General features: G+C 43.6%; 1 protein-coding gene across 1 annotated transcript in view; it reads right to left on the bottom strand.

Moving 5' to 3' along the window:
- Window positions 1-25,539, bottom strand: part of unc79 (unc-79 homolog, NALCN channel complex subunit) — a gene marked incomplete at its 5' end in the record, with an annotated part of 59,734 nt that extends 34,195 nt beyond the window's left edge. Inside the window, 13 exons of the mRNA XM_079832404.1 lie at window positions 1,414-1,585; window positions 3,313-3,542; window positions 3,759-3,787; window positions 5,979-6,019; window positions 6,317-6,405; window positions 7,800-7,864; window positions 10,041-10,170; window positions 10,252-10,307; window positions 10,389-10,484; window positions 10,561-10,731; window positions 15,669-15,976; window positions 22,073-22,193; window positions 25,518-25,539. Of these exons, the coding sequence (XP_079688530.1) occupies window positions 1,414-1,585; window positions 3,313-3,542; window positions 3,759-3,787; window positions 5,979-6,019; window positions 6,317-6,405; window positions 7,800-7,864; window positions 10,041-10,170; window positions 10,252-10,307; window positions 10,389-10,484; window positions 10,561-10,731; window positions 15,669-15,976; window positions 22,073-22,193; window positions 25,518-25,539 (1,530 nt within the window). The remainder of the gene's footprint in view (window positions 1-1,413; window positions 1,586-3,312; window positions 3,543-3,758; window positions 3,788-5,978; window positions 6,020-6,316; window positions 6,406-7,799; window positions 7,865-10,040; window positions 10,171-10,251; window positions 10,308-10,388; window positions 10,485-10,560; window positions 10,732-15,668; window positions 15,977-22,072; window positions 22,194-25,517) is intronic.
- Window positions 25,540-26,954: the final 1,415 nt, after the last annotated feature.

The raw sequence follows: 26,954 nt of genomic DNA on the forward strand, positions 1-26,954 counted from the left end.
TATGTGACGTGGTGAGCGTGTGCAGAAACACATGTATGTGACGTGGTGAGTGTGTGCTGAAACACATGTATGTGATGTGGTGAGCGTGTCCTGAAACACATGTATGTGATGTGGTGAGCGTGTGCTGAAACACATGTATGTGATGTGGTGAGCGTGTGCTGAAACACATGTATGTGACGTGGTGAGCGTGTGCTGAAACACATGTATGTGATGCGGTGAGCGTGTGCAGAAACACATGTATGTGACGTGGTGAGTGTGTGCAGAAACACATGTATGTGATGCGGTGAGCGTGTGCAGAAACACATGTATGTGACGTGGTGAGTGTGTGCAGAAACACATGTATGTGACGTGGTGAGTGTGTGCAGAAACACATGTATGTGACGTGGTGAGCGTGTGCTGAAGCACATGTATGTGACGTGGTGAGCGTGTGCAGAAACACATGTATGTGACGTGGTGAGTGTGTGCAGAAACACATGTATGTGACGTGGTGAGCGTGTGCTGAAGCACATGTATGTGATGTGGTGAGCGTGTGCAGAAACACATGTATGTGACGTGGTGAGCGTGTGCTGAAGCACATGTATGTGATGTGGTGAGCGTGTGCTGAAGCACATGTATGTGATGTGGTGAGCGTGTGCTGAAACACATGTATGTGATGTGGTGAGCGTGTGCTGAAGCACATGTATGTGATGTGGTGAGCGTGTGCTGAAGCACATGTATGTGATGTGGTGAGCGTGTGCTGAAACACATGTATGTGATGTGGTGAGCGTGTGCTGAAGCACATGTATGTGACGTGGTGAGCGTGTGCTGAAGCACATGTATGTGATGTGGTGAGCGTGTGCTGAAGCACATGTATGTGATGTGGTGAGCGTGTGCTGAAACACATGTATGTGATGTGGTGAGTGTGTGCAGAAACACATGTATGTGTCGCGGTGAGAGTGTGCAGAAACACATGTATGTGATGTGGTGAGTGTGTGCAGAAACACATGTATGTGACATGGTGAGTGTGTGCAGAAACACATGTATGTGACGTGGTGAGCGTGTGCAGAAACACATGTATGTGACGTGGTGAGTGTGTGCAGAAACACATGTATGTGACGTGGTGAGCGTGTGCTGAAACACATGTATGTGACGTGGTGAGCGTGTGCAGAAACACATGTATGTGACGTGGTGAGCGTGTGCAGAAACACATGTATGTGACGTGGTGAGCGTGTGCAGAAACACATGTATGTGACGTGGTGAGCGTGTGCTGAAACACATGTATGTGATGTGGTGAGCGTGTGCAGAAACACATGTATGTGACGTGGTGAGCGTGTGCAGAAACACATGTATGTGACGTGGTGAGCGTGTGCAGAAACACATGTATGTGACGTGGTGAGCGTGTGCTGAAACACATGTATGTGACGTGTCCCTCACCAGGAACCAGATGCCGAACTGGCTGAGCAGTCTCTGGTCATGCTGGTCGTCCTCTTTGTTGTCGAACTCCATGTTGTCCAGGGAATGATGGGATGAAGACAGACCCATCTGACGCCGGCGGTTCAGCTCAAACTCCCGCAGCTCCGCGTGGATCTCGGCCTCTTTCAGCAGACTGTCAACATCCATCAATCACTGGTTTATTTATGCGTATTATACCGACACGCACCTGAGACACGCACTCTTAAAGGGATAGTTCACCCAAAAATGAACATCAGCCCATGATTTCCTCTCCCTCAAGTCATCTGAGGTGTGTGTGTCATTCTTCTTTCAGACGAATAAAATCTGAGTTATATTACAGAAGTCCAGGCAAATCCAAGCTTTAGAATTTGATTCATAGTTGCTCTGTTTTTGAAGTCCATAAAAAGTGCATCTGTGCGTCATATAACTGCTCCAGCGGCTCTGGGGTGTTAATAAAGGCCTTCTGAAGCGAATCGATGCGTTTGTGTAAAAATATATCCATATTTAAAACTTTATCAAGTAAACTTTCGGCCTTCGCTTCAGAAGGCCTTTATTAACACCCCAGAGCCGCTGGAGCAGTTATATGACGGACAGATGCACTTTCTATGGACTTCAAAAACAGAGCAACTGTGAATCAAATTCTAAAGCTTGGATTAGCCTGGACTTCTGTAATATAACTCAGATTATATTAGTCTGAAAGAAGAATGTCACACACACCTCGGATGACTTGAGAGAGAGGAAATCATGGGCTGATGTTCATTTTTGGGTGAACTATCCTTTAATCTAATGTGTGTCGTTCACATTCACAGATCAAGAGCTTTATTACTGCATACTCCACAGCTCTCAGGGTTCACACTCTTTTCCAGGACATTTTACATTTGACTACAGTGGGAATAAAAGACCAGGATCACGCTCTACAGTAATATATCACTCTCAAAGTCTTGACTGAACTATAAATCAGTTTTTAATGAGCTCTTAAAGGGTTAGTTCACCCAAAAATGAAAATTCTGTCATTAATTACTGACCCTCATGTCGTTCGATACCCGTCATCTTCAGAACACAAATGAAGATATTTTAGTGTAAATCTGATGCTCTGAAAGGCCTCCATTGGCTCAATGAACTTTACACTCTCAAGACCCTTAAAGACACTAAAGACTAAAGTTACAAAGTCCATCTCACTACAGCGGCTCTACAATAACTTCATGGAGTGACGAGAATAGTTTTTGTGCGCAAAAAAACCCTAAATAACAACATAGTGATGACGATTTCAAAACACGGCCTCATGAAGCTGCTGAATCGACTCACTGATTCATAACGCTCCAAACTGCTGAATCGACTCACTGATTCATAACGCTCCAAACTGCTGAATCGACTCACTGATTCATAACGCTCCAAACTGCTGAATCGACTCACTGATTCATAACGCTTCGAAGCTTCATGATGCCGTGTTTTGAAATCGTCATCACTATGTAAGTCGTTATTTAGGGGTTTTTTTGGGCACAAAAACTATTCTCGACGATTCATAAAGTTATTGTAGAGCCGCTGTAGTGAGATGGACTTTGTATCGACGTCTTTAGTGTCTTTTAAGGGTCTTGAGAGTGAACCGTGCCATTGAGCCAGTGGAGGCCTTTCAGAGCATCAGCTTTACACTAAAATATCTTCATTTGTGTCTGAAGATGAACGGAGGTCTGACGGGTGTCCAACCACATGAGGCTCAGTCATTAATGACACAATTTTCATTTTTGGGTGAACTAACCCTTTAATCATACATCATGACAAATGTTCTCGTTACCAGTGTCAAAATCATAGAACTAAGTATTAGCCAGGTTTCCAAGGAAAAGAAGGTAATGATGGAAATGCCTGAATCTGAGCACTGCTGACCTGATGACGGCCTCCACAGTGCACACCAGCTCCTCCGCGCCGCACTCGCGGGTGTTGATGGGCGGAGGCGAGGTCTGGTACAGGTGTGTCTCCGCCGACGCCCCCACCTCGCTGCTGTGGTGGTTGACATGGCAACGCTTGCAGTAGCGCACGGGCCGGTTGCCATGGCGACCGCAGCAGCCGGCTGAGAAGCAGGTGACCACAGCTCGCCGGACATGAGAGCTGCAGTTCTGAGAGAGAGAGAGAGAGAGAGAGAGAGAGAGAGAGAGAGAGAGAGAGAGAGAGAAGAGAGAGAGAGAGAGAGAGATGTGATCTCCTCCGCTTCTGGGAAACCAGACACAGGAAACATGAGATGATGACAGATGAGCTGATAGTGATGGCTCCCATGACGACACGGACACACGTGACCAAACACACACATGACAACACCGCCATACTCCTCTTACCTTCTTCTGACATATAGCAGAAATCTCAGCTGTGAGGGTGAAATCATGAGGCAGTGTTAAACACAAGAGCAGAAGAAGACACGGTAACAATCACAGCATTCGTTCATCTCGCTGCGCTTTCATAACACATTCAAACACTTCAGCAACATCAGGAACTAACTAGCACTTATAAACTAACAATAGTTCAAGAAACAAATGCCATCTATAGGAAAGGGTTACACAGGATTGACATGAGAATCTGATGTGTGTGTATGTAGGTTTATACTAGCAGTCTATGATACAGTGGCATGAAAAAGTATGTGAACCGCTTACAGAATCTGTGAAAATGGGAATAATTTTAAATAAATAAGAGGGATCATATAAAATGCATCTTATTTTTTATTTAGTACTTTAAGATCCATCTTTTCACACTGAGGACGATTGAGGGACTCAAACACAACTACTAAAAAAGGTGGAAACATTCACTGATGCTCCAGAAGGAAACACGACACATTAAGAGCCGGGGGTGAAAACTTTTGAACAGGATGTAGATGTCCAATTTGTTCTTATTTTGTTTAAATATAATTTTTTTTCATGTAGTACTGCCCTCCAGAAGCAACAGAAGATACTTGCATGTTTCCTGGAAGACAAATTAAGTACAATTTACCCTGATTTTCAAATTCAAAAGTTTTCACCCCCCAGCTCTTAATGCGTCGTGTTTCCTTCTGGAGCATCAGTGAATGTTTCAACCTTTTCTAGTAGTTGTGTTTGAGTCCCTCAATCGTCCTCAGTGTGAAAAGATGGATCTTAAATCATACAGTGATTGCTGGAGAGGGTTCAAATATGAAAAAGAGGCTGGAAAACTGAAGAATATGCAGGACCTGGAGGATTTTTCTGAAGAACATTGGGCAGTTTAACTGCTCCGGACAAACAAGGGACTCGTGAACAACCATCACACAACACACACACAGCCGTGGATCATCCAGGGAACGACACACACACACACACACACACACACACACACACACAGCCGTGGATCATCCAGGGAACGACACACACACACACACACACACACACACACAGCCGTGGATCATCCAGGGAACGACACACACACACACACACACACACACACACACAGCCGTGGATCATCCAGGGAACGACACACACACACACACACACACACACAGCCGTGGATCATCCAGGGAACGACACACACACACACACACACACACACAGCCGTGGATCATCCAGGGAACGACACACACACACACACACACACACACAGCCGTGGATCATCCAGGGAACGACACACACACACACACACACACACACACACACACACACACACTCAGCCGTGGATCATCCAGGGAACGACACACACACACACACACAGCCGTGGATCATCCAGGGAACAACACACACACAACACACACACAGCCGTGGATCATCCAGGGAACGACACACACACACACACACAGCCGTGGATCATCCAGGGAACAACACACACACACACACACACACACACAAACACACACACACAGCCGTAGATCATCCAGGGAACGACACACACACACACACACACAGCCGTGGATCATCCAGGGAATGACACACACACACACACACACACACAGCCGTGGATCATCCAGGGAACGACACACACACACACACAGCCGTGGATCATCCAGGGAACGACACACACACACACACACAGCCGTAGATCATCCAGGGAACGACACACACACACACAGCCGTGGATCATCCAGGGAACGACACACACACACACACACACACACACACAGCCGTGGATCATCCAGGGAACGACACACACACACACACACAGCCGTAGATCATCCAGGGAACGACACACACACACACACACACACACACACACACACACAGCCGTGGATCATCCAGGGAACGACACACAGCACTCAGAATCAATGCTTCATAAACTTTTTATCAGGGTTATTTTAGTAAATTCAGCTATTGTTTTGTCTTGTGGACTATATGTAAACATTTTTCATGTAAAATATCTTATTCAGGACAGCACTAAATAAAAAATAACATGCATTTTGTATGATCCCTCTTATTTAGTTAAAATTATTCCCATTTTCACAGATTCTGCAAGCGGTTCACATACTTTTTCATGCCACTGTATATCCTTGTTATAGAGCAAAACGATCACAGAAGGAAGGCTGGATATGATGGGAGTGTGTGTGCAGGTGTAGTTCTGTCACTGACCTTGAGGCAGAAGCACGTCCACGAGCCACTCGGCGTGATCGCTGTGAAAGATCAGCAGAACTTCAGACTGTATCTGTATCTGAGGGTCTGGAGCTAATCCTCACACATGAGAGACTCTTCCCCAATCTGAGGCCTGATCTACACACTGTACGCTTGAAGGGCTCAGAAGGGCTTCATTCCCGGTTGCAATGATTGAAAACAGTGAAATCATCTTGTTCTATACTCTCACGCTGTAGTTGAAGCACCGTTCAACATCTCTGATCCCAGTCCTGTCTCTCTGTATCTGTGCTATAGTTGACCCCATGACCCCTGTACGATGAGGCAGATGATTGGCTTACCCAGCGATCCTCTGGCTGCACTCCTCACAGATGTACAGCGGCGGCGGCTTGTCTCCCAGTGCGACCGACAGTGTGGGATCAATGCACATCTGAAACACACAACCACACCATCACCGGACAATAACACAACACACTCACCGCCCACATACACACTCACCGCCGCTCAAACGCTTCTGATCGGGAGGTCTCTTCTGCTCATTGTGTTCATCTGATCATAACTCCAGTAAAACAGTGAAATATTCCTCCAGTGTAGATCAGCTGTTCTCTATGTGAATATATAGTACAGTGTCATTTATTCCTGTGATCAAATCATCATTACTCCAGTCTTCAGTGTCACATGACCCTTCACTAATGACTCTTATATGAGGATTTATGATTATTATCAGTGTTTTCATGATTCTCTTATGAATATAAAGTTCAGAAGAACAGTATTTATCTGAAATAGAATCTTTTGTAACATTATAAATGTTTGTACTGTCACTTTTGATCAATTTAATGCGTCCTTGTTGAATAAATGCATTTGTTTCTTTAAATTCTTTCCCCAAAAAAATCAAATCAAATAATTCTTACTGACCCAAAACTTTATAACAATGTTGCAAACGCTTTCTATTTCAGATAAATGTTGTTCTTTTGAACTTTATATTCATCAAATAATCCTGAAAAATAAAATATATCAGTTTCCACAGAAATATGAACAGTGTCCAACACTGATAATGATCATAAATGTGTGTTAATCATCAGAGCCTCATATGAGAATTATTTTATTTGATTTTTTTGGGAAAGAATTTAAAGAAATTAATACACTTATTAATCAAGGACGCATTAAATTGATCAAAAGGGACAGTACAGACATTTATAATGTTACAAAAGATTCTATTTCAGATAAATGCTGTTCTTCTGAACTTTATATTCATCAGAGAATCATGAAAACACTGATAATAATCATAAATCCTCATATGAGAGTGATTAGTGAAGGGTCATGTGACACTGAAGACTGGAGTAATGATGATTTGATCACAGGAATAAATGACACTTTACTATATATTGATATACTATACGTACTATATACACCATTAGCAGCACAAGAGTTCTGTTTGGGTATTTTGCATGTTTTATGTTGTGGTGCAGCTGAAGTGACCACAAGCATGACTGTATTATTGTAATAATCATGGTTTCTCTCTCACAGCTTCAGACGGCTGATCTGCTGAAGTAAGCTGTGTCTGTTTACAGTAGGAACAGGGTAATCGAGTTACAGCTCGTCTCTTCCTGTCTGACTGGACATCTGTCAGTTCCTGGCTGGAGTTCTGCACTGATTCTGCTTTTATTTCAGGTTCTTGTTTCTAGCTCATGTCTTGTCTTTGCTCATTTAAAGCCCTCATGTTTTCCCAGACTCATCTCAGTCAGAGGGCAGTCTCATTCCCTCAGAAAGCCCAAGTATATCTGACCGAAGCCACACACAAGTCAGAGGTGAGGAGGTCAGTACCTTCACAGCCGGTTTATTGATGGAGTTCTGGCACTCGATGTGCTGGCAGTGAATGGGGTTCCAGGCTGGCAGAGGAACACACAAACACACAAGGGTCAATGAGTGCTGTCCAGAGTATATTCATAACACTACACATATAAATACAACACATTAGACTCGACTTCCCCTCTTCATTACTCATCTAAGGATTCATTATAAATCATTCATCTTTAGGAGCTATTGAGCTCACAAGCCCTAGTATCTATCCTAATCCTCTAGTCCACCCCAAAGACTCTAGTTCCTGTGGAAAGTTCCTGCTGTGGAAACACCACGAGTACCACCCCAAAGACTCTAGTTCCTGGGGAAAGTTCCTGTGGTCGAAACAACCCGAGTACCACCCCAAAGACTCTAGTTCCTGAGGAAAGTTCCTGCTGTGGAAACACCCCAAGTACCACCCCAAAGACCCTAATTCCTGTGGAAAGTTCTTGCTGTGGAAACACCCCGAGTACCACCCCAAAGACTCTAGTTCCTGGGGAAAGTTCCTGCGGTCGAAACACCCCAAGTACCACCCCAAAGACCCTAATTCCTGTGGAAAGTTCTTGCTGTGGAAACACCCCGAGTACCACCCCAAAGACTCTAGTTCCTGGGGAAAGTTCCTGTGGTCGAAACAGCCCGAGTACCACCCCAAAGACTCTAGTTCCTGGGGAAAGTTCCTGCTGTGGAAACACCCCGAGTACCACCCCAAAGACTATAGTTCCTGGGGAAAGTTCCTGCGGTCGAAACAGCCCGAGTACCACCCCAAAGACTCTAGTTCCTGGGGAAAGTTCCTGCTGTGGAAACACCACGAGTACCACCCCAAAGACTCTAGTTCCTGGGGAAAGTTCCTGCTGTGGAAACACCACGAGTACCACCCCAAAGACTCTAGTTCCTGGGGAAAGTTCCTGAGTTCGAAACACCCCGAGTACCACCCCAAAGACTCTAGTTCCTGGGGAAAGTTCCTGCTGTGGAAACACCACGAGTACCACCCCAAAGACTCTAGTTCCTGGGGAAAGTTCCTGCTGTGGAAACACCACGAGTACCACCCCAAAGACTCTAGTTCCTGGGGAAAGTTCCTGTGGTCGAAACACCCCGAGTACCACCCCAAAGACTCTAGTTCCTGGGGAAAGTTCCTGCGGTCGAAACAGCCCAAGTACCACCCCAAAGACTCTAGTTCCTGGGGAAAGTTCCTGCGGTCGAAACAGCCCAAGTACCACCCCAAAGACTCTAGTTCCTGAGGAAAGTTCCTGCGGTCGAAACACCCCGAGTACCACCCCAAAGACTCTAGTTCCTGGGAAAGTTCCTGTGGTCGAAACACCCCGAGTACCACCCAAAAGACTCTAGTTCCTGGGAAAGTTCCTGCTGTGGAAGCACCCAGAGTACCACCCCAAAGACTCTAGTTCCTGGGGAAAGTTCCTGCTGTGGAAACACCCCGAGTACCACCCCAAAGACTCTAGTTCCTGGGGAAAGTTCCTAAGTTCGAAACACCCCGAGTACCATCCCAAAGACTCTAGTTCCTGGGGAAAGTTCCTGCTGTGGAAACACCACGAGTACCACCCCAAAGACTCTAGTTCCTGGGGAAAGTTCCTGAGGTTGAAACACCCCGAGTACCACCCCAAAGACTCTAGTTCCTGGGGAAAGTTCCTGCTGTGGAAACACCACGAGTACCACCCCAAAGACTCTAGTTCCTGGGGAAAGTTCCTGCTGTGGAAACACCACGAGTACCACCCCAAAGACTCTAGTTCCTGGGGAAAGTTCCTGAGGTTGAAACACCCCGAGTACCACCCCAAAGACTCTAGTTCCTGGGGAAAGTTCCTGCTGTGGAAACACCACGAGTACCACCCCAAAGACTCTAGTTCCTGGGGAAAGTTCCTGAGTTCGAAACACCCCGAGTACCACCCCAAAGACTCTAGTTCCTGGGGAAAGTTCCTGAGTTCGAAACACCCCGAGTACCACCCCAAAGACCCTAGTTCCTGGGGAAAGTTCCTGAGTTCGAAACACCCCGAGTACCACCCCAAAGACTCTAGTTCCTGGGGAAAGTTCCTGAGTTCGAAACACCCCGAGTACCACCCCAAAGACTCTAATTCCTGGGGAAAGTTCCTGAGGTCGAAACACCCCGAGTACCACCCCAAAGACTCTAGTTCCTGGGGAAAGTTCCTGCTGTGGAAACGCGGCTTTAGTTTGAGGCCATTGAACAGCTTGGCTGAAGCGAGCGGCGCGTCTCACCTGTGTACTGCAGGCCCCTGTACTCACTGATGGCTCCCGGGGGCTTGAGGTTCGGCCAGTAATGGAAGAGCATCTGAACCGCCGGAGGTTTGACTTGAGATGGGCCGTAAGAGATGACGTACAGAAGATCCTTTAAAAACACAGCCATCTCAGAGTCAGTGGGAAACACTTTCAGAAAAATCTCAACAAAGACATGAAGAAGCATCCGTACCTTCCATACTTCCTGCTTGTATTTCATGAGACACTCCAGCAGCTGACAGTGGTACACTGAAGACAAGCAGAGGAACAGCATTTAGAGCCCGCTCTGTGATGGAGACGTCAGTGAGCAGAAGGAGCTTACGGACGTACCTGGGTTTGAGGTGTACTGCATGGCGATCATCAGCATGGACGAGGCGGACAGATTGACGTACGCTGGAACGCCACCCTCTCTCCGAGTCGAACCCACTGCAACACAAGGAGCATGAGTGTCACATGTGTCCCGCGGACTGGAGCTTGACCTCTCTCAGTCTCATATACTCACGTATGGCCATGGGCAGGAAGGACGTGCTCAGGTATTCTATGATGTCTTTGTGCAGGAAAGGAGGGAAGGTGGCTAACGTGGAGATCATGGTGTACGGTAAAGTGCTGAGAATATCATCACTAAGGAAAGGCAGAAGGCATGTTGTGGTGTAAAATATGGCCTGCCCCAGATCTGAAAGACAAGCAGATGGACGAATGAGCAGCACGTCCTCCACAAGGACAGCTTTGGGTTTCCTCCAGATTGCATCTAACATCTGCATAACAGGTGCAATCACATCGTCAGCTGTTCATACGAGGCGTTATCCAGTCACAGACGGAAGACGAGACTCGAGCGCAGTGTTTAGATCGTGAAAGACATCAAAAACAGACTTTGAGTTTAGATATGATGCCAATCACTAGAGATCAAGCTGGCTGAAAGCAGTTTATATCGACAACTAGACGGACTGTCCAATTTCTGCTGATGATCTCAAAATGCTCAAATATTGGAGTGATATTTTCTTTTTTTAGATTCTTGTCATTTCCTGAGGAACACACCAAGGAACTTAAAGGGATAGTTCACCCAAAAATGATAATTCTGCCATCATTTACTGGCCCTCATGTGCTTCCCAACCTGTAGGGCATTCTTTCTTCTGAGGAACATTAACCAAACATGACAAACCGTGAGACTAAGTGCCAGATTTACTAGCTCCAGCTCAAACCCTCTTGTGGTGTTAAAGCTCCTGTCAGGATTTACTAAAGACTAAGGCATAGACAGGGTTATTTCTGAGGCTGATCTTATTGCTTATGCATTCGTAGGAGTTTCCCTTTCAGACGCAGTATTTATGGGAGGAGAGTATTTAAATCAATCACACAAGCTGATTTACTAAGGGTTGTGCTCGTCAGTTTACTGTGTTTACTCCATTATTTACCGCCCAAAGGCCCGTCTTAAACCAGACGCTAATCTGCTCTGCTCTTGCTAGAGTGAGTTGGTCATGATGGAAATGATCGGCTGTGTGTGTGTTCTTTAATGTGTGTCGTCAGGAGATCACACGCTGGACTTTAAACTCCCATCTGCACTTTTATGGGATTTTATGGGATATGCCCTGTTTAGTAAATCTGACCCTAGACATTTCTCAGAATTTCTTCTATTTAAGCAAGAATGACATGATGTTGAGTAAATGATGACAGAATAATGATTTTTGGGTGAAAACGGCCTTTAAACTCTTTCCCCGCCATCGTTTTTTTTAAAAGCGCCAGCATTTTTAATCATTTTCACGAAACTTTGGCCCCCACAATATTTTGTTGAATGAATAACAAACAACAAAAAGCTGAGAAAATCCTGTTTTTGCCAAAGTCTTTGTCCGGATGTTATTCAGAGCAATGATCGAACACAGATGGAGGTCAGTGCCCCCTACCGTATAAAAGTGAAATGTCAGGGAAAGAGTTAAAGGGATAGTTCCCCCATAAAATTAAAATTAGCCCATTATTTACTGTCCTTCAAGTCATCCTAGCTGTGTATGACATTCTTCTCTCAGATGAACACAATCAGAGTTATATTAAAAACGATATGGCTCTTCCAAGCTTTACAATGGCAGTGAATGATTTGAAGCCCAAAATTTGAAGCTCAAAAAAAGTGTATCCATCCATCCATCATAAAGGTGCTCCACACGGCTCGGGAGGTTAATGAAGGCCTTCTGAAGCAAATCAATGGGTTTGTGTAAGAAAAACATCCATATTTAACATGTTATAAAGTCCAATATCTAGCTTCCAGCGGACCGCCTTCTGTATTCACTTACACAGAAAGTGTAACGCCTCTCGCAGTTCAAACGCTTACGCTACGTCCGATGCCATTGCCGTGCTAGTTATGTTTTCTTCATAAGTTGAATACAGAAGGCGGTCCGCCAGAAGATATTTGACTTTATAACGTGTTAAATATGGATATTTTTTCCATGATATCGTTTCGCTTTAGAATGCCTTTATTAACCACTGGAGCCGTGTGGAGTAGTTGATGGATGGATATGATGGATAGATGCACTTTTATAATGGATGGATGCACTTTTTTGAGCTTCAAACTCAATGGACCTGTCACTGCCATTAAAAAGCTTAGGAGAACCAGGACATATTTTAATATAACTCAGATTGTGTTCATCAAGTCATACACACCCAGGGCGGCTTGAGGGAGAGTAAATCATGGGGTCATTTTTACTTTTAAATTTAAAAATTAAAAACGCTGTATTATGCAGGCCAGAAAAGTAATTTGGTGGTCATTTTGTAAAGTACAGCTATGCGCCTGCGCACATACGTATTCAAACGTTCTTCATATAGACTAAACACGTAATGCTAAAGGCCAGTTTATACTTCTGCGTTGAGTGTACACCGTACCCTGACGCGCACCTCTCCAAAAATTTAACAACACGTCAATTCTACGTGGACCGCAAGCACTGTGATTGGTCTGCCAGAACCCCTCCCTCATGTCAATAAATAAATAAATCTGCGATAAGAGTGTGTGTGTCCAGAAATGGGATGATCGTTTCGTCCTTATATCTGCTATATAACACAATATTTTGTAGTGCAGAGATTATTTATGTTAGTGAATAAAAACATAGATCCGCTGTGTATAGTTTATTTATTTTCTCATTAAAACCAAAGATGTTAATCAGTGATTGTATATCACATCACAATGGGTGCATTTTGTTTTGTGATTTCAACGGAACGAATAAAGTCTCCGCAACAGCAATCGATTGAAGCGCTCGTCTGCATGAGCCACCGATACTGAAAACAGTGCCATGAGCTCTGCATTATTTCACAAACGCACTCCAGCACCAGATCGCCTCTTATTTAACTCTACTAATCAACTAGAGATGCTTCATTTGTATTAGATACAACAAATCAAGCCGCAAGAAAAGCCGCTATCTGACGACATCACTGCTGCTGATACTTCGGGTGCGTCTCCATCAGCTCTAGTTCAGTAGTCAGGGCACTGATCAGGGATCAGCCCATTGACTAATGTCCTGATCAGTGCCCTGACTACTGAACAATTAGACTCCCCCTAAAACTGCCTCATCGTTACGCCATCCTCAATAAACCCGTCTCCGGCGTGATGACTCCAATTGTTCGAATATTACAATTTAATAATTGTTTCATCAATACGGCATCCTCAATAAACCCGTCTCCGGCGTGATGACTCAGAAATGTTGAATATTCCGATCTATTATGACCTCTGACCTGTAAAGTTGCCAGAATAATAATAATCATACGCTGTTTGTTAATTGGCCAGAGGAGAACTGCCCCCCCGACTGAGCCTGGTTTCTCCCAAGGTTTATTTTTCTCCATTCTGCTCCTGATGGGGTTTTGGTTTCCTTGCCACTGTCGCCTTTGGCTTGGCTTGCTCAGTTGGGGACACTACATTTTCAAATAAATATCCAAATGAATCTAATTATTAAACTAAATTAACCATATAAACTAAATTACTGATCTAAAGCCCACATTGTCACCAGTGTTGGGCACGTTACTTTAAAAAAGTAATTAGTAATAGTTACTAGTTACTTCTTACAAATAGTAACTGAGTTAGTAACTGAGTTACGTCATTATAAAAGTAACTAATTACCAGAGAAAGTAACTACTGTGTTACTTTTTTTTTTCTTCAAATGTTCAAATATGTCAAATAACTTGGATGCCCCCAATTTGAAATATGTTAAATTAATGAATTGGACACTAAATAGAATAAAATGCTATTATAAAACAATGTACATTAAATGTACACTATTGTAATGTTGCTGTGGGACAATGTGAGAGACACCTATCAAATTCAATATATTATTGTAAATATTATCAGTAGTATCACTACTATAGAGTAAATATAATCTGTAAATAGTATCAGTCCTTCTTTACTACTCCTCTGGTAGTGGAGCTCACGTTATCACCTGGGTTTTTAGCCACTGATGTTGTGGCTGTGATGATGTGAGGCGCTTCATTAGATTAGAATTACTGGCCACCGACGGGGAGCATAAGCTCTTCCTGGGCATAAGCTGCACATTACATAAACATTCTTACCTTTCACCTCAACGAGGGAAAAGTAGCGCTTATACTTCCAGTTTGCGAAAACTACCTTTGAAGTCGTTGGACTGCCATCGCTGACTGTGTATATGTGTGTGTGTCATAGGTGTGTGTGTGTGTGTGTGTGTGTGTGTGTGTGTGTGTGTGTGTGTGTGTGTGTGTGTGTGTGTGAACTCAACCTATCAACCTCAACCTTGTCTCCCACCCACCTATGTGTAGTAACACAACCTACCCCCCCAACACGCATGGCTGGCGCACGCGCGCGCGCGCACACACACACACACACACACACACGCATGTTGCAGGTCCGACTGACAGAGAGCCTGTTCGGATGAAAACCGCTTCAGTGAGCTCAATTATAGTAACGCCGCATTTTTTTTCTCAGAAACGCTAACGGCGTTGTAACGGAAGAAACAGTAATTCGTTTGATTACTCGTTACTGAAAAAAGAAATTCCGTTAGTAACGCCGTTTATCTATAACGCCGTTATTCCCATCACTGATTGTCACTGTATGATAATTGAAATGAGCTGATGACATCACCGTTTTCTCCAGAGCGGCTGTATGGCTGAATCAAATTCTGTTGCATTATTTTCCTGTTTAACACTGTAAAGCTGCTTTTAAAAGCGCGTTATAAATAAAGTTGACTTGACTGACTTGAACCAGGAGCTGATTGAGGCACATGCAATGACAATGTAAACAAGCCGCTTCTTCTTCGGCTTTTGCCTTGATACTGTGGGTCACTTGATACTGCCCCCTAGCGGCCTGCATGTGGAATTACACATTGACGCGGACAACAACGCAGAAGTATAAATGAAAACAGCGTGTAACTTGCGGCGTAGAGGATACGGCGTAGGTCCGACGCAGAAGTATAAATCAGCCTTAATGCGGTCACCGTTCTCGTTTGTTTGACGTTCACATGAAGATGATCACGGTTTCGCTTCAGAAGCGATGGCGCTGTTGCCATGCGCTTACAGCGGGTTTGCTCTTATAACGCGGAGCGCATTAGTTGGTCTGGAAAGCAACCTGGTTGTCATCGTTGTGATTAGCGCATGAGGAGAGGAGGCCGGACTCACCGTGCTGACCGTGCTGCAGCAGGGGCACCAGGTCAAGCAAGGTGACGAGGGTGGCGTACAGCCCCTGATAGTCCAGTGAGGGGTAATCTGAGAGCTGAACCTCCCGACTCTGCTGGGGGGCCCGGTCGGCCGGGGCGTCCCGCAGAACGCTGTAAAGGAGGGATCGAGTAACTGTAGGGTTGATGGAACTGACTTGTGGTCTTAGAGATGGGGTGAGTGGGAATGGCACAGGAAAAAGACACATGGTCATGGGCACGGCCAAATTGGAAGCTTCCTGGCTCTCCTTTCTGCCTGTACGGGACAGGATGCTGCTCCGAGGGAGGGGTGGGGGAGGGAGGGGAACAGGGGAAAAAAAGAGACAACAAAGACACAAAGAAACAGCACATTACATTGAAATGGCTCTACAGAGACAGCGTAAGTAGAAAAGAACCAAAGCCAGATATTCCCCACATAGGATGCAGTGTCTCCGCAGACTTTTGCTAGTGCTTCGGATGGGCCGAATCACCTCTGCACTGGAACTTTGGGTTGGGATCGAAACAGGCGCTTGCCAAACACGCAACGATCACTGCATCTCATGCGTATCTGGTGACAAGGAGCAAAACTATAAAAAATGGCATGTTTTCAGTGGCAGCCCCGTACTTCGCCTTTGACACGCACGCGGCGCGCCCTCCGAGCGGCCAATCCCCGGAGGACGGGCGGCGCGGGTCGGTCAGGAGGCCAAAGGGCCGAGGGAAATACTGAGCAATGGAGGGGCTGTCAGAGATGAGAGCAATCTCGAAAGAATCCGTTTTGAGGACGATACAGAGATGACACTTCAGAAACATGCTTCAGCCAGTAATAAACATGTATGTGAGGTTAGACTAATGCTCCCTGGTCACAACACATGTTTATTGCACCGTCAAAAAGAATGTCTGTATGTAAATACATTATGATACTGCCTCAGTATCATTTCAGGGGAGAGAATAATGGTTCGACAGGCATATGGATTTCAGTTCTAGTCTACGGCTGGGGGAAACTGTAATGGAAAAGGAATACACTGGTTTCGGAAGCAATGTCTCATGTTTGTGGAGGGATGTGGAGGGCGTTTGTGTCAACTTCTAGCTCTGCAGAAATTTGGTCTGTGATGGTCTTGGATGTGCGTTACATAAAACAGGATGGTGTAGTGTTCCTCTGATCGACGCTAAAGGCCTGTCTGGCTGGGGATGAGAGGTGGTTCCACTAAAGGATGCTACATGACATTTCAAACCCACGGAAAACTATGGGAATTAATCCCGGCATATCACACAGTGTTTCATATCACAGACAATACACTCATTATCAGATCCTTTAACACACACACACACACACTGATAAAAGCACAACACAAATACTGTACACACAGCTACATATTGTTCTCAGATGCTAAGCTTTCTCCTTCTAAACAGTTCTTTCATTAACTCTTTCCCCGCCGTGTGTTCACTGTTAAACGCTAGGGGGCGCTATTACACATCTCCTGAAAGAGGACAGAAGCACTGTGTGGCGAGGTTGACGAGCGAGAGACGTGGGAAGAGTGAGTCCTCTCATGAGGGAGCATATAAGGACGAGCGACTCTAGTGGAGGACGAGAGAAGACCAGGCCTGGACGTCGCCTTGTTTTGTTATGTGTGTGCGCGGCAGTCGTCCGTGCTTTTACTTTCATTTTGTGTTTATTATTTATTAAAAATATAAAGTCCCTGTAAAGTCAAAACTAAACATGTGTTCTGAGTTTCTCACACCAGAGATAAATGTGTTATTAACCATCCAGCCAAATTTGAATCATAAAAAAATCTGCCAAGTACATAAAATAGCTTATCAAAAGCTGCTGAAACCACGGCCACTCGCGGGAAAGCTGCCGTAGCACACAAGACAACACTCACGTACTGATCGCGACCGTCTATGATCACGACGCACCAGATGTCGGCGGGACGGGAGGACGAAGGCCTGGGCGGGGGTTAGTCAGTTCTGCAGCGGATTATCAGCGATTATCAGTTGTCTCCGGTGGAAGTCACTGCAGAGGCAGGTGTCGGTGGTGAGCCTCAGCTCTCCATCAAGGTGGCTGTTCACAAAATTAATCCACCTCTTCTTGATCATCGTTTTTGTTTTGAAAGCTGTTTTGTAAGTTGTAGGCTACAGTAACTAACAGTACTGACAGTAACTCGCGATCGAGCGGGCAAACTGATGCGAATGTGCTCTAGTTATGATCGTGTTAGGGGAGGAGCCAGGCTCAGTGGCTCCAGTGCGTCATCGAGCCACCGTTTTAGCCCCGCCCAGAAAATCCTGAACACAGCAACGGTGAAAAACTGTTTAACTTCTGAATTAAGTTCTGCACAGTTCACAGTCTTTGTAACGTGTTTCAGCAATACATTTCTAACATTTATAGGGCCCTATCTTGCACCCAGCGCAATTGACTTTGTACACCGACGCATGTGTCATTCCTATTTTGCACCCGCGCAAAGCGCGCTTTTCCCTCCACAGAATCACGTCGCTAAACTAGTGAATGAACTTGCGCTACCTGGGCGGTTCAGCGCAAAAAAGGAGGCGTGTTCCGGCGCAAACAATCCCTGGTGCTATTTTGCTGTTCCATTAAACAATTGCGCCACTGACCAGAAAAAACCTAGTCTAAAGTCAGTGGCGCGTTGCGCGTTGTTCATTATGCTATTTTAAGGGCGCATGCTTGACCATAATGTATAGCGTGCACAACGCGCATACACTTTGCTCATGTAATCTACACAGATGCAAGAGTTATTTTTGCAAATCATAAATTGTTACACTAAAAAAATATTAACACATGAGATGACGGAAATCATTGTGGTGTGCCACGAAGATGTGAAAAAATAGGCATAAATCTAGCTTACAAATGATTCAGGCTAATTGTAATAATTAAGGATAAGACCTGTTTGCCCAATAGTGGCAAGACATATATGTATATAAGGACATCTGACAAAGACATATATGTATATAAGGACATCTGACAAATTGGTTTGTCCGTCAAGAACCAGGAAAAAAAATCGACTGAAAAACTGAAAAAACTGAAAGACTGAAAAAAAAAAGACTGTGAAATCACCTTTACCATAATGTACAACATTACAACTTCACTTCTCTGTCTTTCACTGCTCTTACAAGCACATCAGTCTCCTCGGCTGTGAACCGCTCCTGGCGTGCGCCTGGTAAATACGCCATAATAATAGCAATCCATAATGGAACTTGCGCACCTGCTTTTAAAGGGAATGTTGGATGACGCTCGGATTGGTTTATTCACGTTACGCCCAAACCACACCTATGAATAATGAAGCTACTTCAGACCAACCCATTTTAGATTTGCGCCGGGCGCAAGAGCCATTTATCCCGCCGGGAAAATAGCAACAGCGCCGAGACCCGCCCACAAAGTTACTTGCGCTTCGCGCTTTGACACTTGCGTTTCAGATCGTTAAAATAGGGCCCATGATGTGTTTAGAAACAAATCTCAGAATTGCCTTTACAGGGTCTTTAAATGTTCGCCGGTTCCCGCCTCCTTCCCATATCAACGAACTTCATTACATTGGTGACGAAACCCGGAGGAAGGAGAGATGCTGTAGGCGGCGTCTCAAGTGTCCCCCTGGGCTGCGAGGGGCGATTGGGGGATGTGGCGAGGTTGATGAGCGAGAGACGTGGGAGGAGCGAGCGAGACCAGTGTGTGCGCCATGAATGAGCGCCACCTGCGAGCCACTCACCCGGAGCCCGGAGGCATATAAAGAGGAGCGACACTAGTGGAGGACGAGAGAGGACCAGGCCTGGACGTTACTTTGTTATGTGTGTGCGCATCAGTCGTCCGTGAGGGGCTGCCGCTTTTACTTTACTTTCATTTACTTCTTCTTCCCATATCAACGAACTTCATTACACACTGCTTATGCACAGGGGCGATTCTAGGATGTTCATTTTAGGGCGGCTCAGCCCCAGTGAGGGTATAAAAAAATAATTGGTAAGACTTTAGTTTAGGGTCCAATTCACACTATTAACTAGTAGCTTATTACTATGCATATTAGGATATTGGCTGTTTATTATTTCGTTTTGGGGGCATGGCCCCTCGAGAACCTTTTGATTTCTATTATATGTGCATTTTAAGATGTTCTGAACACCAAAAAATGAGATAACAATAGCTTGAAAACCATGTCAGTGGGCAGATATGACTGATAAAGTTTTTCATTTTTTGTCAGTGAAGAAAGTAAACATATGTTTAACTGATATTTATATGTTTTATGAATCATTTTCGAAGGCCAACAGGAAAGCTGGGTAACTCAATTTATTTAAATTAATTCACAACAGGAAAGAAAACACAACAAGCTGAAAAAAACCTGAACTTTTTTATTTACTGAGAGCTACAAATGGAATTATTAATTTACAGTATGCACACATTCAATACTATTAATCTTATGCCTAATCTGGGGAAAACGGCTTTGTTAATATTTCGTGTTTGTTAATTATATTATAAATGACATTGCATAGGCCTATTTCAAATCAAAAAGGCAAAATTAGACACAAGTTTATTCATGTGGCTGAATATTTTGTAATTTGTTTAACAATTCTGACTTACGGAAGCAGCTGTCAGATATGAAACGTTTAGTTTATCTTCATATCTCTCACTTGACGTTGAGTCGCGCTGCTAAGATTCGCGCTCAGCTTTAGCAGCTTCTGTGAACATAAAGCCCGCCTACTCTGATTTGATTGGTTTTCTCAAATATGTTGACATTGACGAGTGGTGACAGACCAATGAGAGCTCAGATCAACACACACACCTCTGCTTCTGACGCTCTGCTCGACGCCGCTGTGGATTGACGAACACGCCATTTTCATTTTGAAAGGTTAACCACACATATTTTAGGGGGGCTGGACAGAAGTTTAGGGGTGGCTGAAGCCTAAAAGAGCCTAGTGACGCCCATTCTTATGCACATTGTAGTCTTTGACAAAAATGTTATTTTCTCAGCTTTCTGATCAAAATGTTTTTGTTTAAAAGCAAAGGCTCTGTTCCTTTATATTGCATGTTTAGAATATTCCAGGGCTGTAAAAGTTTTGTGAAAACGATCAAAAACACTGGCGGGGAAAGAGTTAAGGTGCTTTCACTGATATGTGAACGATAAACATGAACAAGTGCCTAAATAACATCAACTCATGAGTCTATATTTCATAGTTAAAAAGCTTTGACATTCAAAAGACAAAATCAAGGACAAACAGAACCAGACTGTCTTGTGTGATTGGTTTACTCTAGAATGTGTTGACATGAGGAGCTGTGTGTGGAGTCTGAAACACTGACACTGTCACTGTAATGCTAAAGCAGTGTGTGTGTGTGTGTGTGTGTGTGTGTGTGTGTGAGTGTGTGTGTGTGTGTGTGTGTGTGTGTGTGTGTGTGTGTGTGTGTGTGTGTGTGTGTGTGTGTGTGTGTGTGTGTGTGTGTGTGTGTGTGTGTGTGTGTGTGTGAGTGTGTGTGTGTGTGAGTGTGTGTGTGTGTGAGTGTGTGTGTGTGTGTGTGTGTGTGTGAGTGTGTGTGTGTGTGTGTGTGTGTGTGTGTGTGTGTGTGTGTGTGTGTGTGAGTGTGTGTGTGTGTGTGTGTGTGTGTGTGTGTGTGAGTGTGTGTGTGTGTGTGTGTGTGTGTGTGTGTGTGTGTGTGTGTGTTTGAGTGTGTGTGAGTGTGTGTGTGTGTGTGTGTGTGTGTGTGTGTGTGTGTGTGTGTGTGTGTGTGTGTGTGTGTGTGTGAGTGTGTGTGTGTGTGTGTGTGTGTGTGTGTGTGTGTGTGTGTGTGTGAGTGTGTGTGTGTGTGTGTGTGTGAGTGTGTGTGTGTGTGTGTGTGTGTGTGTGTGTGTGTGTGTGTGAGTGTGTGTGTGTGTGAGTGTGAGTGTGTGTGTGTGTGTGTGTGTGTGTGTGTGTGAGTGTGTGTGTGTGTGTGTGTGTGTGTGTGTGTGTGTGTGTGTGTGTGAGTGTGTGTGTGTGTGTGTGTGTGTGTGTGTGTGTGTGTGTGTGTGTGTGTGTGTGAGTGTGTGTGTGTGTGTGTGTGTGTGTGTGTGTGTGTGTGTGTGTGTGTGTGTGTGTGTGTGTGTGTGTGTGTGTGTGTGTGTGTGTGTGTGTGTGTGAGTGTGTGTGTGTGTGTGTGTGTGTGTGTGTGTGTGTGTGTGTGTGTGTGTGTGAGTGTGAGTGTGAGTGTGTGTGTGTGTGTGTGTGTGTGTGTGTGTGTGTGTGTGTGTGTGTGCGAGTGCGTGTGCGTGTGCGAGTGCGAGTGCGAGTGCGTGTGCGTGTGCGTGTGCGTGCGCGTGCGCGTGCGCGTGTGTGTGTGTGTGTGTGTGTGTGTGTGTGTGTGTATGTGTGTGTGTGTATGTGTGTGTGTGTGTGAGTGCCCTATCTCCAGTGTAGTGCACTTACCTGAGCAGCGTCTGGGAAAAGTATTTCAGAGTGTTTGCAATGTCTGTTCCCGACGGCACCGGGTAAATATTGTGAAGCACACGGTTGTGATACTCTTGCAAGTATCGAATCTTAGAGCCAACTAAACAAATAAAGAGCAAAGTGACACATAATTAATAACACTGGGCAGTCTCCACCGATCCCCTGGCTTTGCCTGACCGCTACATCAGCACACAGGGCCCTTCGGCAGGGAAATGAATTTAACTAGCCCCAATAAAAACATAGGAGTCGAAACATCAATCAAAACCATTTGAGCAAATTACAATCATCAATACAAATGGATTTTGCTCTACATTTGGTTCTACCTGAAATGAAATTTCTATGAATTTCTGTCTTGACCGGCCTTTTTTACCTGTGTTGAACTGAAACGCCAACTTAAATCTACGCGCCTCTTAACACTTTAACACACACACACACACACACACACACACACACACACACACACACACACACAGCAACTTCCGCAGTTTTCTCCACCGCAGGCTTTATTAATGTATTGTCATAAACTCCGAGCGCGTCAGGCCGTTACACATCACATCCTCAACACTGATTCTGTTAAACTACCTCACTAAAACACTCCCATGCTACTTGACTTTCCTTCCTTTTGTTTTTAATTCGGAAAATTCTGCAAATTAGTACCTGAAGAAATTTTTTTTTTTAAACAATCATTATGTTGGAAAAATTCTGAAAGTGAAAGAGTGACAGGCACTGAAGTCATTCCTTTAGTTGTGTCTTACAGTGAAATGAGAGTTCTGTGTCTTTAATAATATCAACACATTATTTATTTATTAAGCATACTAAATGAAGTAAGGATGTAGACTTACATTCAAGCTATTTTAAGGCCTGAATAAAAAAAATCACAGGAAAAAAAATTTTCAATATGTAATTTTGGTGATCAAAGATGAGTTTGACTAATGGGGGATTTTAAAAATATATACCTATGGCAGTTTTTCCCATGGCATCGACGTCAAAGGTGTGGCCAGTGAAAAAGCTGAGTGGATAATAACTGGAAATCCACTGGCCACAGTGACTGCTGAGCAGGAACATTACTGTCAAGCCCTGGTCATAACTGTTCATAACTGTTCATAACTGTTCATAACGGTTCATAACTGTTCATAACTGTTCATAACGGTTCATAACCGTTCATAACTGTTCATAACTGTTCATAACCGTTCATAACCGTTCATAACTGTTCATAACCGTTCATAACTGTTCATAACGGTTCATAACTGTTCATAACCGTTCATAACCGTTCATAACTGTTCATAACCGTTCATAACCGTTCATAACCGTTCATAACTGTTCATAACTGTTCATAACGGTTCATAACTGTTCATAACGGCTCATAACTGTTCATAACCGTTCATAACCGTTCATAACTGTTCATAACCGTTCATAACTGTTCATAACCGTTCATAACTGTTCATAACCGTTCATAACCGTTCATAACTGGTCATAACCGTTCATAACTGTTCATAACCGTTCATAACTGTTCATAACGGTTCATAACTGTTCATAACCGTTCATAACCGTTCATAACTGTTCATAACCGTTCATAACCGTTCATAACCGTTCATAACTGTTCATAACTGTTCATAACGGTTCATAACTGTTCATAACGGCTCATAACTGTTCATAACGGCTCATAACTGTTCATAACGGCTCATAACTGTTCATAACGGTTCATGACTGTTCATAACGGCTCATAACTGTTCATAACGGTTCATAACTGTTCATAACGGCTCATAACTGTTCATAACGGTTCATGACTGTTCATAACGGTTCATAACTGTTCATAACTGTTCATAACTGTTCATAACGGCTCATAACTGTTCATAACGGTTCATGACTGTTCATAACGGTTCATAACTGTTCATAACGGTTCATGACTGTTCATAACGGCTCATAACTGTTCATAACGGTTCATGACTGTTCATAACGGTTCATAACTGTTCATAACGGTTCATGACTGTTCATAACGGTTCATAACTGACTCTCAAACTATATTCCACATTTCTGAAGAACAGACCCACATGTATGCACTGCAAAAAATGCTTTTCTAACTTAGTGTTTTTGTCTTGTTTTCAGTCCAAATATCTAAAAAATCTGACATTAAGAAGCATTTACTAGACAAGCAAAAGTTTTTGTCTTGTTTTGGGGGAAAATAACTCAAAATGAAGGGAGTTTTTGCTTAAAATAAGCTAAATAATCTTAATTCAAACAGAAAACAATATTATTTTTCTTACCCCATTGGCAGATTATTTTGTTTATTTTAAGCAAAAACTCCCTTCATTTTGAGTTATTTCCCCCAAAACAAGACAAAAACTTTTGCTTGTCTAGTAAATGCTTCTTAATGTCAGATTTTTTAGACATTTGGACTGAAAACAAGACAAAAACACTAAGTAAGAAAAGCATGTTTTGCAGTGTGTTAGCTAAGATAACTTCAGAATTAGATCAGATGACAGATTGACCCTGTGTGTGGTCAGCTTCAGAAGGACAAGAGGAGAGATGGAGACTGAACACTGAGGCATTCTGGGTAATTATGACAGAAAGGAACATATACTGTAAATTAATGCAAATGGGTTTTGTTTCCTTATTACATTTTTCATCAAAAGTGTTTTGGTACATTTCTCATAAACATAACATAGGCCTATTGCATTATGAAATTCGATTTTTACATGATGCATATACCATTTTAAGAAAATTATTACATTATGAACAATTTTTAGTCTAATTTTTAACATTTATTTATATAATTTTTACAGACTAAACACTTCTAGCACATCAATACACAATCTCTATAATCAGTTATGAAGTCTGTGATTATGTCTCTGAGCACAGATCATGTGAAACACATTAATCAGAGAGAGATGAGGTTTAAGAGCTCGAGTTTATGAATGAGCAGCTGTGATTATGATGGACAATAAACAGATGAGGAGAGCAATGGCGCCCCCTAGCCCAGCTCTCAGCGGTCATCTTCATCACCCTCATCTTCATCACCCTCATCATCATAACCCTCATCATCATCATCATCATCATCATCATCATCACCCTCATCATCATCACAGACATGTTCATCAGAACAACACCTCCGCCTGGACTAACACATCTGCGTTTAGAAACACCTCGAGCTTCTGTTTTACTGTATGAACACAAGCCATATGTGTGTGTGTGTGTGTGTGTGTGTGTGTGTGTGTGTGTGTGTGTGTGTGTGTGTGTGTGTGTGTGTGTGTGTGTGTGTGTGTGTGTGTGTGTGTGTGTGTGTGTGTTATCATCATCATTTCCCCTCGCGCTCGGGCAGACTGTTGCCGTGACAACGCCGCTCCCATCGCACACACACACCTTTATTAAACATCATATTATACGCCATTACAGCTGTATATGACACAAGCTTCACGATACTCACATTGCTCTGCCTTCGTAGACATGATGGCGAGTCTCCGGGAACCATCGAGCGGATCCGAGCGCGTCTCTCTCGCGCAGAAGCGGAGGAGGAGAAGAGGAGAAGAGGAGGATGACGGTCCGGAGAAACCAATGGAGGAGGAGAAGAGGAGATCACACATCTGCACACGAGCAGCCACAATAATGGACTCTTCCGGGTCGACACACACAAACACACACACACACACACACACACACACACACACACGCACACGCACACGCACACGCACACCTTATCCACTTACTCATTTACATGAATCTTGATAGTTTCGCAACAGTGGTTTAGAAATAAACAGATGAATCTGTATTTGACATGAGCTTCTCTGCCCATTGTAAAAGAGGAGCTTGCAGATCAATGATCTTGTGTTTGCTCCAGAGATCTCTGACCTGAGTGAACCCAGCTCTGCTCCCTCCAGTGGATTTACTTCAGCATGATGTCCACTGCAGAGGACAGATTCATCTCAACTTTCTCACAATCTAGAATCAGTATTTGGATAATGTTCTGCTTGATGCAGGGGCGCAGTTACCCAGTGCCAGAGGATACAACAACTAACCCTAACCCCAAATAACAGATCAATAAGTGAGCCAGACATCGTAAATAATAAAGGTTTATTTTAAAGTATATCATCCACTGTAGGCCTACCATAATTATACATGTAGTGTATTATACAGGTATGAACATATATATTATTAACAATGTAAACAAATAAAAAAACAGTCCCACATATCACAAAAAACATTAACATTATGATCTGATTCCAATAAAGAAAGAAAAAAATTGGAATTTTTATAATGATTCCAAGTAGGAACCGGTTCTGGATGTCCAATACTAACAATGGCGTGTGTTTTCACTCGCCCATTAATCCAGTGTTGATGGTTATTGCAAAAACTGTCATGCAGATCAGCTATAATTCGTGTATAGCAATTTCATGTCATCCGTCTTATTCGTTTTTTTAAACAAAAGTTTAATATACGCAAGTTTTTTTGTTGTAGCCTACTATTCTATTGTTGTTTTCATTAAAAATAGGCTAATAATGAAAAAACATAAACATTCGTTTGAAAGTAATTAAAGAGGAAATGATGAGTTCAGCAATATCATACGAGCAGGAGAGCTATTCTCCAGAGCCGATATCAGCACGATTGAAAAATGCGATAATTATTATATACAACAGTTCAATAAACAACTTGTCATTTTTTTACAGTTTTGCTCTATTTTTCCAACAGAAATAGATTTTTAAAAAATGTAGGTTTCATTCTCGAATAACTCACCGTTTTTGAACAGGTTAGAACGAATTATTTGAATGATTCTAGAATCCATCACGCCGCCAAATATACTGCAGTTTATAGATTCATAGGCCTGGAATAATTAACATTTTCCCAACACTTCATATTTCTATAATTA

The sequence above is a fragment of the Gobio gobio genome (assembly GCF_949357685.1).
Source record: "Gobio gobio genome assembly, chromosome: 13".
Taxonomy (NCBI): Eukaryota; Metazoa; Chordata; class Actinopteri; order Cypriniformes; family Gobionidae; genus Gobio; species Gobio gobio.